At 30.4% G+C, this 12,057-nt stretch overlaps 1 protein-coding gene across 2 annotated transcripts in view; it reads left to right on the forward strand.

Annotated features, from left to right (window-relative positions):
• Positions 1-12,057, forward strand: part of LOC145331728 (uncharacterized) — a 133,133-nt gene that overhangs the window by 11,494 nt on the left and 109,582 nt on the right. For both annotated transcript variants that reach the window (XM_080176547.1, XM_080176548.1), the window contains exons 2-3: positions 4,805-4,878; positions 5,350-5,437. In XM_080176547.1, the coding sequence (XP_080032673.1) occupies positions 4,805-4,878; positions 5,350-5,437 (162 nt within the window). The remainder of the gene's footprint in view (positions 1-4,804; positions 4,879-5,349; positions 5,438-12,057) is intronic.

Consider the following 12,057-nt stretch of genomic DNA (forward strand, 5'->3'; position numbering starts at 1 on the left):
ATATCAATATTGATTGATTGATAGATTGTAATAGAAAAATGAAAATTTTTAACAAACCTTTTAACTGTTTATAAATTTCTCAAAACTTTTTTAACAGAATAACCTTGATCAGATTCACAAATGTGCGCAAAAAAATTTTAAACGCTATGACTATTTTGTTTACAGCAAAGAACAGTTAATTGTTACACAGTGAATATAAATCTTTAGGTAAATTCAAATTTTAAAAAGTTGAACATTTTATTGATTTAAAATTTTAAAAAGAATTTCTCGAATATGACATTGAAAACCATGTGCGATCATAATATACATAGATTGTTGCATTTATCAATAAAAAAATCTATTTTGTTCAGTTTTCAACAAAGATATGGCCTAGAAAATTTTAACAAAAAAAATTTATTTTTGATGGTGAAGCTACTCTATAATTTAGTCACGCAACAGGTCATAATTAATGTGGCTAATTCACTGCAAAACACTTTTTATCTAATTACACACGATATTTGCAACAGCCAAAAAATGCGCAATCTCTTATTTTTGTGCTAAAAAACTTAGCAGGATCTCCGCGTTTAATTTTAAACACCAACGACGTACAGAGATAAATTTTCTGTTGATTTCATAGAATAAATTAAAGCGTAAAGAAAAATCAACTTGTAAAGATTCCAGGGATAATACAATGGACGTTAAATTAAACGTAAAAATATTTATTTGGGCATAAAAATTAAACATAGTCATAAAATCAAAAAAAATATAAAATACAATTCAAATTACTATTACAATAAACAACCTAAATCCTAATCAGTTCTGCCCGGGTAACCATGAATAGATCACTTAGGATCTGTCTACTTTGCCCAAAATATATTAAACAAAGGTATCCTGGACCCCTTTAAACTTATTGAACCTAGGTAGTATCTCCAAAATAAAAATAACATAAAAAAAGATTGCAAAATTTACAGAGTTTACAGAGCTGGAGATTTAGATTATTTGATAAAAATAGCTATTGCAAGGCATTAATTAGTTTAGACTTGATAGATTTAGCAAAAAGTTTTCTATCTTCAACAGATTTAAGCTCATCACTTAGATTATTCCGAAGGTTGCCAAAGTTGAAAATTGGATGTTTTTTTAGATATTCTTATCTATGAGGCCTTATGTATATGAATATCATTGCCACCCTCAATTATAACAAACAAAATTAACTCCAGATTACATTTTTGGGTAGAAAGTTGAGACTCTGCTAGTTTGTATTATCCAATTAAGATAAGATAACATTTACATGAAAAATTTAGCTAACGAAAAGAAAACGTATTTCTAAAACAGTCCAATATTTTCGTCATTCCTAAAACATTCACATTTAATATCTATTTTTAAAAAGCTAAATTGACAACTATGTTTGAAGCAAAGGTTGTCTTAAACCTCCGTTATAATCTGAAAAGCATATCCTAATCGGCCCCGTAGTTACTGAGATCTTATACTTAAATCAGACAGATAGACGGAACGATAAACTGGCAAACAGACGGATGTATTCTTGGTTTGTCTTTCCTATTCATCTAATTTATTTATCAGAAAAACTGTCCCTCCTTACCATAGCAATTACCTAAATTGTAGTAAAAATGGGCTGTTTTATGACAGGAGGCCTAGGCAGTGTATTCGCAAGTTTACAGGGTGTTTAAACATTTCAACAATTCACAAAATTCTTTCAAAATGTCGGACAATCTAATAAAGTGGCTAAATTTCTTACAGTATTGCTTCGAATCCGGTTTATTTACGCCGGATTATAATTGGTTCTGAGCCTTACTGAAAAAATAGTCAATTTAGGTACGTTTACAAAAAAATAAAACAAAATTAGTCGCTATTTGGGGATGGGTTCATTAGACCCTTAGGACCAACAAAATAGAAATTGATTTTTGTTTTCCTCTCAGCGGAAAACTGTCTGTAGAGCTATAAGTTATTCCTCGCATCGTTTATAGACAGCTTTCCATAACAGTTAGTAATATTTTAAATTCTAGTTTTGTGGGCCCCGAGGGCCTTCTAACTCTAATATTAGGTAAAATATTTACTTAAAGATCAATGATCATTTAATTTTTGTTCGTTTTAAAGAAACTATTATAGGCTTTGAGATAAGATTTAAAAATGCTAAAGCAACCAAAAATTGCAACATAAAGATGATTACTTCTTTGCCAACTTTTAAACAAAATAAAGAAATAGCTTAATCTTAAATCTTGCTCAATTACTATTCTTTTTTTTAAGCAGCTTCTATATAATTTGTTTTGTATGTAAAGCTGCTAATTTGTAGATTTTCTAAGCACTTAACCAAAACCCGTTTGGATGCATTGAAATATATTTTTTTTTAAAGAGGGATTGCCATATTTAGATCAGGCTATACTTCCAGCTGATTCGAAAAATTGTAAAGGGTTGTTTTCCCTGGGGCTTACAGGCGGTTGCCGAGCCTTGATTTTTTATGTGTAAAATCTTTACAAAGACCAAAATGTCTTAATTAGATATAACAGAACCAAATTCAACCTTAGGGGGAGGGGGGGTTCTTTTTGCATCACCCTTTCCAAATAGTCAAAAACCTTCTTTGAAAATTTTGAAACCATCTGTTAAGGCGTTTACGAGATCTTTGGGGACATACACATAGTACAAACATACAAACCCTTTGGTTGTACAATCTTTGTAAATTTAAATTAGTTGCGCCTTTTCATCTGTCAAGATATTCCACCTGCTCTTTCCATTAATTGCACTATTATTGGTTAAAAATTTCATTTTTATAAATTAGATAGTTAAAAAAAAAGCCAAGCTAAGCTCAGTTTTTTAAACATTATTATCCCTGTTTTATGTCTATTTGTTTTTGGTATCCATAAAGATAAATTAAATGTAGCATAATTGTAAAATCATTTTAGAACCACGAATAGAATTTAAATAGGTCTTAATAAGATCTAGAACTTTTACTTAATACAAATATAATTTAAACATTTTTAAACATATTTTACTCTAATGAGACATTTTACAAACAATAGATTTTGTAGATAGAGGAGGGGGGGGGGGGGTGATTTCATCCATTTTTATAGCATAATACCATTACAAAACCAAAAGTAAACAGTAGAAAATAGAACACATAAGATCAAGTGGTTTTAAAAAAACCTGTTACAATACTAAAAAGCATGCAATGATCTTTTCAAGATTTGCCTCCCTACGGACAGACATATACGTAACGAAGCAATGCTTCTCTTTTATTTTTTTTATATATTTTATTACTAAATAAAACCTCAAATATCTGTATTATTTGATTTCTTACTAAATAGAGCAAATATAAATTTGAAAAAAACATTTAAGGCTCGGCACCCGCAGCTGCAAGTCAAACAAATAAGCTTAGTGTTTAATCGTGTTCGTAATAGCAAGCCCAAAATTTATAAGCAAATAAATGTTTTTTGCTGTCTTGAGCAAGGGATCTAAAGGGATAAGACATTGGCCGATAAATTGATGTACATCCCCAATAATGATAAACAAAATTACCACTTCTGTAGATTTAAATTAGTGGTTGAAGCGTTTGAACACCCAACTTTATGAATTTGTTAAGCCAACGAATAAGATAACGTTATTATAAACTTTGGGGATTAGTGTTATAAACAGCCCATTGTCCCCTCTCTCTCTTATCGAGTACAAATGCCCAGCCCTGCATTTATTATAATTTAGATGAAAATATAAATATAAATTGTGTTGAATTTAATTATTCTAAACACATCTTGATCGCAAATATACAGCACATTGACCCCTTAGTCACAGGAAGGGAGTGGACATTGGACTGTACCCAAGGTTTGCTCTTACATTCTTTGGGTACTGATTGGTACATTCAAGCTAGCAGTGTCCATAAATTTTAACCAATAGCTTAATCTACAGAATGATTAATTTAGAATATCAGCATTGGGGGTCTCGATCAATTCATCGTCTATTGTCTTATCCCTTTCAATTGGTTAACAATCTTTACATTTTATAAAAATTCCCTTTTTTATTTTATACATTTTATTATTTTGTTAAAATACCTGCAAATATGTATAATGTATATGGGTTAATTGTATTACAAATTTAATACTTTTTTAACCAAGTTTGTTTGTATCAAATTACAACAATATACTGCACTGCATTAGAAGGGCTTCTAAAATAATATTTTTCTCTTGTCTTACATATTTTTTTTTATATTTTCAAATAAAACAAGGATGACAACATGCGAAAAGTTTGTTTTTTAACTGTAAACTAAAATGATTCCTAAAGTTTTATATACATGTTCACTCATTCGTTGTCCTAAAATCAAAATTAGCAGTTACAAGCTGTGGCAGTGTTTAAACTTATCCAAATTTAATCTACAGCGGAGGATAATTTTGGTTTATTATAATTGGGGTTGTACTGAAAATTGCATTATCATTTAAGATCCCTAATAATATTTTGCTTTGCATGTACATTTCGCCAGTTTATTTTGTACTTTTGAATACTTTTTTGTTGTTATTTTGACGTTAAAGTTTCGAAAGCTAGGAAAATATAGAGAGCAAAGGGACAATAGGCATTTTATTAAACAAGTCCAAAATGTTTTTTATAACATTTTCTTAATCGTTGGCTTAACAACTTTGGAGACTTTTTGTGAATTCTGATTGGTTTGATCATTAAATTAAGTGTCCAAACGTTTCAACAAAATTGTAATATACACAAAAGGGGTAATTTCATGTATCATCATTTGGGATGTTTATTTATTTATCGGCAATTGTTTTATCCCTTTAGATCCCCTCGGAAAAAAACTTGATTTGAATATGGCACCTGTAGGTCTGTGTTGAATATGGCCAGAAGTCCTGAAATGGCGCCCAGACTAGTCTACAGAAACAAAAAGTATGGCAGGTAAGATTTTATGTATTTTTGTACAATTCAAGATAATAAGATGGAAGTTTGAACCTAACCCAAATATGACAATCCTTCTTTTCTAAGGATCAAAACGGGTTTAAATTTGAGGCTCAGTCGCAGCTGACGTGCGTCTGCCGAGCCCTGATTATTAGGGACACATTTAATGCAAACCTAATCTTTATAAGAATCACTAAAAACTTCTAGTCTGTATCAAAGTGTTAATGTTGCTACTAATGCGTAGCTGTAGCCAATTTGTTTTATCCCTGGTTTTAACATTCTCAATGTTACGTATTCATAAACAAATCCACTAATCATTTACTTACTATGTCCGTCTGTCTGTACGTCTGCGCCCAGTTTCCTATTATTTTCTTTGCTGTTCTTGATTTTTACATTCAAGAGCTTCGCTATTTATGATTTTGTCTAGTATTTTTATTTCTAAATATCCTTCTACAAATAATTCAATTTCAGGAAGTCGTGTCCAACGAATCTGAAAAGCTGCGACCAGAAAGAATCCAGAATTTTTGATATCACCAGTTTTATCCAAGATTCAGAACAGGTAAAACAAATGCCACTATGGCATCGAAACCGATTAATGACCGTTGGATTAAAAACAGTTCTGGCATCGTATTACAGACACGTTTTTTACGAATATTATAATAGAAATAAAAACATTAATACCAGTCTTGTTAGCCCGGGACTTCGGCAGGTTAAGGCTTACAAAACTGGTTTTACTCTTAAATTTTTCATTTCAATATCTGCTGAAAGCTGTCTATAATACGAAAAGTAACTATCCCTTAATTTCAGCACGGCTTCTCCATAATCAAAGTTAAACGTTTACCTGCCAGTGTGTCAGTAAAAGAATTTGAGAAAAAAAACTTCTTAATCAGAAAAAAATATAAGCAAAAAATAAAGTTATCTAATGAAAATTAATATGGAATAATTCATTAATAATAAATGTAGAAAGGTTACTTTTTATTCCTACAATTATTTTTAAATTTTTTATTAATAATATTCAATAACATTTATGAAAAAACGATTGAATGAACTTTTTATTATCTTTGTAGAACATCGCCTTTCCAAACCTTTTTGTTTGTTTTGTTTGCTTTGACTGTGGTCAAAGCGAAGCACAGGCCATCAAATTTGAGGCAGAGAGTTTAGGACAGTTTTATTTTAGAAAATAAACTACAGACTATTTGGTCTAAATATAATAAAAAATTGGAGGTTGGGGTATGGGTGTTGATATCTGAGGCGAAACTTTACTGAAATAAAATTAAAAGAGGTCTCATATGTATATATATGTATTAAAGTATTTTTAATATCTAAGCTTAGTTAAAATACAATAATAAAAAATATCCCCTTGTTTAAAGCTAAGATTTTTACCTCAATTATTTTGAGTTCATTTTTTTTCATAAGAAGTAATTATTCAAATATTGTTACATTGTTACATCTATTATCAAAAAAATCCGAAATTATTTTCTTTATGTATTTTTCAGTTACACCTCCTTCGGTCAATATAAGATTCTTTTATTTAATTTGATGGTCCATTCCAATAGACATTCCATTAGATACTTGTACAATATAATTTTCAGGAATAATTTAAATTTTCCCTTGAGAGGTTTTAGGCTATTATCAATATGATTTAAAACAGTTTGAACATTATAAAATTGTATATATGGATATAAAATTTAGGTTGCTAACATGGAAATCACTTATTGGTCATTTCATTCATCCAGTAAGAGTGGAGGGATGGGTTAAATGGGGTGATCGTTATTTTAGCCAGCTAAAAGTATCACTACTTTATTAGAGTACCTGATATTGGTGTAAGTAATAACAAATATCAAATTATTTCCTTTTAAAGACAAGACTAAGAAACCCGTTGTAAAACATCAAAGCTTACCATTAGTAATTGTCACTTGCAGCCTAGGTGTCTTTTATACATTTTTTTGTGTGTAGACAAGCATTTCTAAAATAAAATAAAAATAGAAACAGATTACACTGAGTTACGGGGAGAGAGTTAGAGTTACAAATCTTCTTATGTTGTCTCGAATATCTTGTAGTTAGTTTTAATCATTTATTAAAAAAATTGCGATTGATTTTATACGTATTGTGCATTGAAAAGGAATCAATTCTACTTCTTTTCATACATTTTTCTAGCGGTTGCAACCATAGGCGTCCAAGGGGGGGGGGGTAATGGGGCGTTTACCCCCCCCCCCCCCTTCAAACGATTTTTACCCCCCCCATTCATTTGAACCCCCCCCCCCCCATTCAAAATTTACCCCTACCCTGGGGGTGCCGTAGGCACCCCCAACCATTTAGGAGGGGGTATTTACCCCCCCCAAACAATAAAAAATCTCTAATAAAAAAATTTTTCCGCGCTTCGCGCGCATTTTTAATACTATATATTTAACTAGCGGCTACGCCCCTAGAGGCCTCTAGTGGCACTTTGAATGTTTTTTTTATTTAAAATATCTAATTACAGAAATAATTGGTTTATGTTTCGTTGGAGTCTCTTTTTCGAGAGGGGTAATTTTTTTCTAGGGGCGATTTCTCCTGATAGGGTGGTGGTACCCTCCCCCAAAATAGTTATAAACCTTCCCGGGACTTATGAGAAGCTACCCTGTTAAGGAGAACCCGATCGGTTCAGCGGTTAGCGAGATCCTTCGCTACAAACAGACAAACACACAAACACACAAACACACAAACACACAAACAAACAGACAGACATCGTTCTACTTTGTATTATAGATAAAATTTAAATTATTAAGATTATGGCCCAAAAACCCATTAAAAATAATTTATTTTTATGAAAACAGAACCCTGCTTCTGCTAAACAGTTATTTATATCCTTTTTTTATGACAAAACTGCTTTTATCTTTATGTATTTAACTTTTTAGGGCTTGTTTTCTTTTTTAGGTTGATAATTCATTACATATGTACAGTACATGTTAAAATAGTGAAGTATAAACTTTAGGAATAAAAATTTGTATATCAGAATACACTAAATGTTTCAGGATTCACTGATTGTAGCATAAGATTTTATCTGATTTTATTTTTTAATCAATATACATATCATTACTTGAATGTTGTGTTAGATTTTCATGTACTTTGAGTATTACTCGCAGCTGGCTGAAATAACAACACCTCCCATCCAACCTTGTTACCCCATCCCCTCCTCTCCTACTAGATGAACAAACTGACCAATAAAATAGACAATATTAATATTCTATATTGACGGAAAATTTTCTCCTCTCAATGCGATACTATGAAGAATTAAAGATTTTCTTTACTTCTAAAATCTAATGCAATATTTTAGTAAAAAATATGACAAAAATTTAATTGTAAGGCGTATTCAAACATGTGCCGTGGCGTTTTTACTTCCATCAAATTTTCAATTTATTTGAATCCAAATTTGTACATTGGTAATTTTGAGAAAAATACACAAACTAATACGGTACCAATATACATGATTGGCAAATCATTCAATTTTGGATGGTTTAGGACAATGCCAATAATTATTTTAGAATTGAACTATTTACACATTCTCTTTTATCACGGTGGCAACCGCAGAAAATTTCAGTCTTTAGTTAGAAGTTTAAACAAGAAGAAAAAGAAAAACAAAAATTTAAGGCAAGTGACAAATTCTCCCCCCCCCCCCATCTTAGAAAGGGTTTAGAACAGTGGTGTGCACACTGATTCACCAGGGGGGGGGGGGGATGATAAAAGAGAAAGGCTTGCCTACCAATTTGAATTTTAAGAGGGTGTTGACAATCTTTTCATCCCCATACAATATATATTTGCAAAGGCTATCTAATATCACCTCGAGAGAGATTATTTAGTCCTTTGACACGTATATTAACTTTTTTTGTCTTATGTGGATATTATTAACCTTGTTATTATACTGTAATTAATTAATCATGATCAATTTTACTGCTTGTTTGTGATTATTTATGTCATGTATATATGTATGCCTATTTTACTATGTGTCATAAAATAAATATTTCATTTCATTTCATTTCATTACCTCATGCAACTAAAGAAAGGCTATTAAATGGTTTTAATTTAACGATCACTAATAATTTTCAATCGTAATGATTCTAAATACTAATAAAAATAATGTTTTTAACATCAGAAAATGCCTAAATTGTCCGAAATAGAATAATAAAAAGTTTAACTATACAACATGTTGTCAAATGATTGGAAATATGCAATTTCAGAAAAGGACAGGACACGGTTTTCTTAAAAATTATAAAGATGACTTTGTCTTTGCTATACCTATATATAGAGACGTCCAAGCTTTTTTTTTATTTTGAGGTGAGTAAAATTTAAGGTTTTAAGGTTTATCTAATGTATATTTTTAAAAATTTGAGTTGAGTTAACACCACTATACTCACACCTTTTGATGTGTTAATTTTTAATCGGCTATGTCGTCAATATGACCTTTAATAAAAAGTGGTTACGACTGACATATAGCGGACTAATATTGTTTATAAAGAGATCATTTTTGATATATTCTTGGAAACTATGAACAACAGTACGCATTACTATTAAAAACCTGAATATACCACTTAATATGTCATTTTTTAATAGTTTTGTTTTTTAATTGTTTTTCAGAATATCATTCGTCCTTTCCAATAATTCAACCCCCCCCCCCCTGAAAATATAGAATGAGTCCATAAATGGGTCTGTGTAATTTTATGGCCAATAATATTCATATTGAGGTGTGCATTCAGTTCCGCATAATATCAAATTAACAAAAAAAAGACACAGCCCGCTTAATAATCAATTATTCTTTGGTTAATTTTTCAGGATACCTTTTTATATAACAAAGGCATGTTTTTGGCTGTTTTTACGAGAAAAAAATTAAGACTCACTAGACGCTTTGACCACAGTCGTTAGTATGATATTAAGCAGTAATTTTTTTGTCCTAGGATAGTGTAAAGCTATTTTATTTTTATTGTTTTAATAATCTGTAGTTCTGATGATTTGATAATTTGAGTCTTGTTCGGAAGTAAATTCACACCTCATATTGAACTATATGCACTTATAGGATAAAGTAATAGGTAATATGTCATTGCAAGATCAAGATTCTTATTTTTTGGGATCACACGACTTTTGGGCAAAGGCATTCCACTCGCTCTAAATAGACTTGGATTCAGAACCCGATACTATTCCGACAGCTATAAAAAATAAAAAATAATAATGATTTAAAAACAATTTCTTACATTATTTCCCTTTGCTTACATTCTTTATATGAATGTAATTTATATGTGTGTTTACTTCAAAGAATATCAAAAGAAAAGCGAAAAAAGTTCCAAATTTATTTTTTCTTACCTTAAAAAAAGGTTTTTAGATTCTAACTGCAATGCGCGAGTATTTTGAAGTTCATAACAAATATTACAGATCGAATTAATCCACGAGAAAAATACTTTTATAGGAGCTTCATATCTTACATAAAAATATACATAGAGTTTTCTATTTGCTTAGTAGATTTTTTATTTGAGTTTTGAAAGATTTTTTGCATACACAAGTTTGCAAAAACATAGAGAACTGTATACATAATATGCATACTATTGCAATTCTTGCAGTGTTTTTGCAAAATTGTTAAAATTACGATTGCAAAGCTTTTAAATGATTTTTTTGGTACATTATTTTGCCTTAATTAATACACACAACACTAATTTTAATCTTATGATTTTTCATTTTCATATCTAGGAAAGCTGTCCACAATACGATGCGATAAATAACTTTTCTTGCTTTTTATTAGAAATACCCATCTTATATGCATAAATGTATTGAAGTTTGGATTGGCAGTTGGAAGTAATTTGTTAGATTTATACAGTAGTTGGTTCATTAGGTTGAGTGTTTCAACCACTTATTGTAATCTACAGAAGGGGTAATTTTGTGTATCATCATAAGTGACGTACATTAATTTGTCGGCCATTGTCTTATCCCTTTAGATCTCTGCATTTTACAACCCACTTCTATTCACATATATCAACTTTTCAAAGTTCTACAGACAAGCAAATTTTTTCTTATATCTACATCGACATTATGACCAACATTATGATTTTTTCATGAACCCATATATTTCAATTAATGCTATTCTGATATTGTAATTTTAACTTTAGCCTTATTTTGATTTTATAACAGCAAATTCCAAATTGCCCTAATAAGTCACAAAATTATAGTCCTATTGTTTAAACTGTATAGATAGTAAAAAAGGTTATAGACGGCAGTAGTGGCTTAAATACACATAGTGTACCATGTTAAAATCGATATATTATTACTTGGATGTTGCGTCAGATTTTCAAGTGAAGCTTACAGCTGGCTAAAATAACGATGCCAACAATCCACCTCCTTTTCCCCATCCCCTCCCCTCCCATTCTTTTGAATGAACGAACTGACCAACAAATTAGGTCTATATTAGAAAGCTAAATTTCGCCTTTCATAATATCCACGTATGTCCTATATCCATTCATGTTAAAAGTAAGTAAATATCAATTAAACTACAAATTTAAACAAACATTTTGATAAAGAAAGTATTTTCATGATTATTAGTATATTGAAAAGAGGGGTTATTATTTGTCCATTTTTAGGTTGGAGGGATTTTTTCCAAAGTAAATTTACTTACTTGTGCAAATTTATTTAACTTTTTGTTCTTCAAAAGAATAAGTTTATAAATCTTTTTAACCAGTGGTATGCACAGGATTTTAACAGTGTTTGATAAAAGGGAAGGCAGATCTTAAATGGTCTATTAACATACCCCTACATCCCCATTCAGAACTCGTATGGTGCTATAAATTAATTATATTGGTTTATATCGACTACAATATGGCATTAAATAGATTGGTCAACAGATCTTTAGTATAGATGTATATACAGATAACTACCTAGAACCCTTTTAGTATGCTAGTTAATTATTTTCTGCTACTGTGATAATATTCCTGACACTATTGGTTGATATTCAAAGACCCAATTGAGATTCGGCACAAGGGCCTTTGCATGGGGACATACAGTTATTTAACCCTTTTCCCCTCTAGTGTTTTACTCCAATGATTAAATAACTTAAATAGAATAATAAAAAGTTTTATGTTGATATAATTGCAGTAATCAAATGTGATAAGAAAGATTGAAATGTCAAAATAATTTTAATTAAAAACCGAACAACCTTTCTAA

This window comes from Acartia tonsa, chromosome 11 (genome assembly GCF_053477335.1).
Source record: "Acartia tonsa isolate MP-2025a chromosome 11, ASM5347733v1, whole genome shotgun sequence".
Taxonomy (NCBI): Eukaryota; Metazoa; Arthropoda; class Copepoda; order Calanoida; family Acartiidae; genus Acartia; species Acartia tonsa.